General features: G+C 30.2%; 1 protein-coding gene across 1 annotated transcript; it reads left to right on the top strand.

Annotated features, from left to right (window-relative positions):
• Window positions 1–2,061: 2,061 nt before the first annotated feature.
• Window positions 2,062–3,421, top strand: LOC112747010 (uncharacterized). The gene is made up of 4 exons (XM_025795094.3): window positions 2,062–2,272; window positions 2,711–2,835; window positions 3,015–3,050; window positions 3,142–3,421. Exons 2-4 carry the CDS (start codon window positions 2,746–2,748, stop codon window positions 3,313–3,315), a joined length of 300 nt encoding a protein of 99 aa, XP_025650879.2. The 5' UTR covers window positions 2,062–2,272; window positions 2,711–2,745; the 3' UTR covers window positions 3,316–3,421.
• Window positions 3,422–4,344: the final 923 nt, after the last annotated feature.

Here is a 4,344-nt window from a genome sequence, read left to right as displayed (position 1 = left end):
GAATAAAAATATATAGGTCAAATTGATTTTTTCCCTAGGTTTTGAAAATTATTTTTATTTTTTTTTATTGAAGAGGTTTTGAACTTAAATACATATTTCAGTATCAAATAACCCAATACAACAAAGGTTATGTTTTAATATATTTATTTATATTTTATTTATTATTTTATTATAAAATAGTTATTCCGGTTAAATTAGTTGAACTAATAAACCAATAACTAAAACGATTTGATGACCAATTCAGTTTTTAAAATCTTAGTTAATACTAGGGTGGCAAACAGGGAAGCCAGCCCTGCCAAAAGCTTGCCATCTGGCCCACCCGCTTCACCCCACCTAATGAGGCGGTCCTGAATTCTTCCCCTGGTCCACCTAACGGTGGGTTGGCAAGTTGGCGGGTCAAGCCCGCCAAATCTCTTTTTTTTTTTTTTTTTGTAAATCATTAAATATTAAACAATATATATAATTTCAAAACCATTTGAATAAATTTTTAATTTTTAAAGATATAAAAAAATTATAATTTTTAATTTACAAACATTAAAATCTTTATAATTATAAATATGTAATAAACATAATCATAAACTAAGTTTTTTAAAATAAAATAATATAATAAATATTATCCAAAACAAAACAAACTTTGTTCAAAACATATAATTAAACATCTTCAAGTTTATAATCAATCAAACATAAAACATAATCCAAAATATAACTTACAACATTTTCAATTATCATCTTCATCCTCTTGTAGACAGTGGCGGAACTTGAAACAAAATTTTGGGGGGGCCAGATAGAAAATAATTGTCAAAATATTTTTGATATGGACCATTTAAGATAAGCTCGTCTAATCTCATCTCTCTGGTTTGGGTGATATTGCCAAATTTAAAGCCGTTTTTCAAGATCTCGTTCCAAAAAGTTAAGGTTAAAGTCATCAGATGTAACTTTTTGAACTTTTGAAGGTTATATCTCACTTTTTCCGTGATTCATTAAAGTAGAAGAACTATCTACAGGTGTTGATATTGTAAAAGTTATATGTGCTCCTTCTTAAATATTAGCTTTCCTCTTAAAAAATGTATCAATTCTTTGATTTTTCATTATTATTTTATATAAAAACTTGAATATATATCCTGTAAAATATGTAAAGAAGAAGTTAGAAGGACAAATATTAAAATTTATAATATTTATTAAATTTTTTATCAATTTATACAAATACAATAATATTAATACTTATTGAATATTCTATTATTTTTTATCATATAAAAAATTAAATTAAATAAATAGTAAAATATAAAATAATATTAAATTAAATAAATAAAAAATATCTAATTTTTTATATTTGAACTTAAAGATAGAGAGAGTGTTGTTTATTGAACTTATTAGATACTTTAAGTCATAGTAAAATATTTAAGTTAATTGAACTATTTTTTATCTTTTAAAAAAGTACTACTAAATTTTTTATAAAAAGTTTGGGGGGGCCATGGCCCCCCTTGTCTGAACTAAGCTCCGCCACTGCTTGTAGATCAATAACATAATAGAAATTTGGAAAAAAATGGCACTGAAAAAAAAAACGTCTGACCCACCGAAGAAGCCCGCCAAAGCCCACAGATTAAGCGGTACTGATTAGGCAGTCTTTTTAAGTTTGACGGTTTCAAATTTTCAGCCTATCCCACCTTTTTTAGCAGGTTACGCGGGCCAGTCCGACGGGTTTCGGCCCATTTGTCACCCCTAGTTAATACTTAGGCCCTGTTTGGGTAAATAGTTTAATTAACCTCCTTTTGAAAAAAGAACTTAAATAATAAATATTTATATTAAAAGTATCTTATAAATAAATTATTATGTGTTTGATTTTTTAGTCCTAAAAGTATTTATTTAAAAAAAAAATAAAAAAAATTTTATTATAAGAGAAGTCAATTTTTTTAATTTTTTATAAAAATTTAAATAAATTTTTAAAAAATTATAATTTAATTTTAAAAATTACATCAAATATTAATATTATAATTTTTTATAAATTAAAAAAAAATATTTATGGACCTATCTCTAAATAGTTTTCATTTTGCAAGATCATTTGGATTTCAAAAATGAAAAAAAAAGCGCTTATATTTGAAGCAATGTGCGACTAGCACAATGAAAGTGTGAAACCGAAACCGAACACGCATGGCAGGAAGTAAGGAACAAGTTCTTCTTTCGCTTTCCTTCTTCAATCGGTTTAATTCCTCCTTCTTGCTGTGATTAATCTGTTGGGGAACCTTCTCTAACCAATTTAACATTGTCTCAAAAAGTAAGATTCTGATTCTTTTTTTTCCTTCCATTTATTGTTAACTTGTTATTGCCAGGTTAAAAATTGTTACAATTGCTTGTTATGTGAGTTTTGTTCTGCTTATAACATTTATTTTCGCTTGTGTTAAAACTTAAAACAGTGAAATTTGTAAGTGTTAACCGTACTCCGGTTTTCTTTATTCCTATGCAACGCAGTTGACTGGGCTTCAATTTCATTTCATTCCTCAATTCATACTCAAACAGCGTTTGTTCAAGTATGACCTTGAAATTCCTAGAACTTTGAATAAAAGGGATTGTTTCAGTTTCACCAAAGAGATGATCTTTAAACAAATAAAAGAATGATAACAATTTAAAAAAATTGAATTATGGATTTGTTCTTTGTTCTCTGGACTAGATTCATATGAATTGCTAACGTGGGTGGTTGTGATTTTTGCATTAGGGTGGTGGTGCTGCTGTTGAACTCTTTTGTTATCTATGCTAGTATCAACAATGCCTCAAGATGCTATTTATGAACGCCCTCTGTTTGGGGGCAAACTCTCAAGCTTGTTCCCTCACAGATTCCAGGTAATTGATATTATTTTTGAAAGGCAATATTCATACTTTGTTGTTGTGGTATTGTTGTTGTTATTGCAACTGCAAATTTGGTGACTTCTGTTACTAATGCTACACCTTTTTATGCTGTCCATGTTCTTTGTGCGACTTTAGTTTTGTTGAACTTAAAAGTTATGGCTTGTTTCTTATAGGATGTCAGTGACATTCGACAAGTCCCTGATCATCAGGTTTGCCATGCTTTCTCTTTTGATTACACTGTCCATTCTAGTATTCTATCTAATTCTTTACTAACTTGTTTATGCACCTTCATTTTAATAGGAGGTTTTTGCAAATGCTACTCGTGATGAGAGCTTGATCTTTGAGCTTTTAGAATATAAGCACGATGTTGCTGATAATGGAAGTGCTGTCTGGTTTCTTCAAGACCTTGCTAATGAGCAGGATGCTGAAGGAAGTGTGGTATGCCATTATTTCATTCTGCTTCTTATGGTATAGGGTTAATGAAGTGTGAAAGGTTTGTGGAAATTGGATTCTGTTATGTTCATCCTATTGATGAGTATTTTGGTGAAAAATAAATTTCTCCCAAAACACACAAATCTAACCGGCAAGTGCACTGGGTCGCATCAAGTAATAATAACTCACGGGAGTGAGGTCGATCCCACAGGGATTGAAGGATTGAGCAATTTTAGTTTAGTGGTTAATTTAGTCAAGCGAATCAAGATTTGGTTGAGTGTTTTGTGATTTGCAGAAATTAAATTGCAAGGAAAGTAAAGGGAACGGGTGATTGACATGAAATTAAAGAGGACGAGAATTAAATTGCTGAATCTTAAAGTGCAAGTAACATAAATTGCGGAAACTTAGATTGCAAGAGATGTAAATTACAGAATCTTAAATTGCAAGTAATATAAATGGCTTGAAATGTAAAGGGGATTGGGGCTTGGATTTAAACAAGGAAAAGTTAAATTGCATTAAACAGAAGAGTAAAAGGGAATTGGAATTGAATCGGATCCGAAACAGAAAAGTAAATGAACATATAAAGCAATAAACAGAGAATTGAAATGTGAAATCAGATCTCATGAACCAGAGACTAGAAAACCAAGTCTAGATCTCAATGCCTTCCTAGATCCAACAAGAAATTGTAATTGAAATTCAAAGAAAGTGGATGAAGAGCAATTAACAGAAATTGAAATCCAATCAAGCAGTAAATAAAGCAATGAGATCCAAGGTTGAGATTGAAACAGAATTTCTTCAATTCTCCAACCCAAAATCCAAGACAATTGTAATTGAAATTGAAAGTAATAAAACTGAGAGGAAGAGAAGTGAATTCTCCTTCCAAGACAAAGAAATTAAAGATCACTCAATATCCAAAGCTCTCCGAAAACTATTATGAAAATTCCAAAGGAAAGCTCTCTCCAAGAAAAACTCCCAAAGAACTTGAATTCTATCCTATTTATACACTTTCTTCCAATGATCTTCAAGCCTTGAGTTGGGCCTTTGTTCTTGGTGGAATTGGGTTGAAAGAGG

Source organism: Arachis hypogaea, chromosome 15 (assembly GCF_003086295.3).
Source record: "Arachis hypogaea cultivar Tifrunner chromosome 15, arahy.Tifrunner.gnm2.J5K5, whole genome shotgun sequence".
NCBI lineage: Eukaryota > Viridiplantae > Streptophyta > Magnoliopsida > Fabales > Fabaceae > Arachis > Arachis hypogaea.
The sequence above is the reverse complement of the archived record's forward strand: the minus strand, read 5'-3'. Positions and strand labels throughout refer to the sequence as shown.

Bases quoted from the DNA above. Each gene is read 5' to 3' on its own strand.
- LOC112747010 (XM_025795094.3), top strand. From the start codon at position 2,746: ATGCTAGTATCAACAATGCCTCAAGATGCTATTTATGAACGCCCTCTG. The intron at 2,836-3,014 runs GTAATTGATATT...TGTTTCTTATAG, and splicing joins TGTTCCCTCACAGATTCCAG to GATGTCAGTGACATTCGACA. The intron at 3,051-3,141 runs GTTTGCCATGCT...TCATTTTAATAG, and splicing joins GACAAGTCCCTGATCATCAG to GAGGTTTTTGCAAATGCTAC.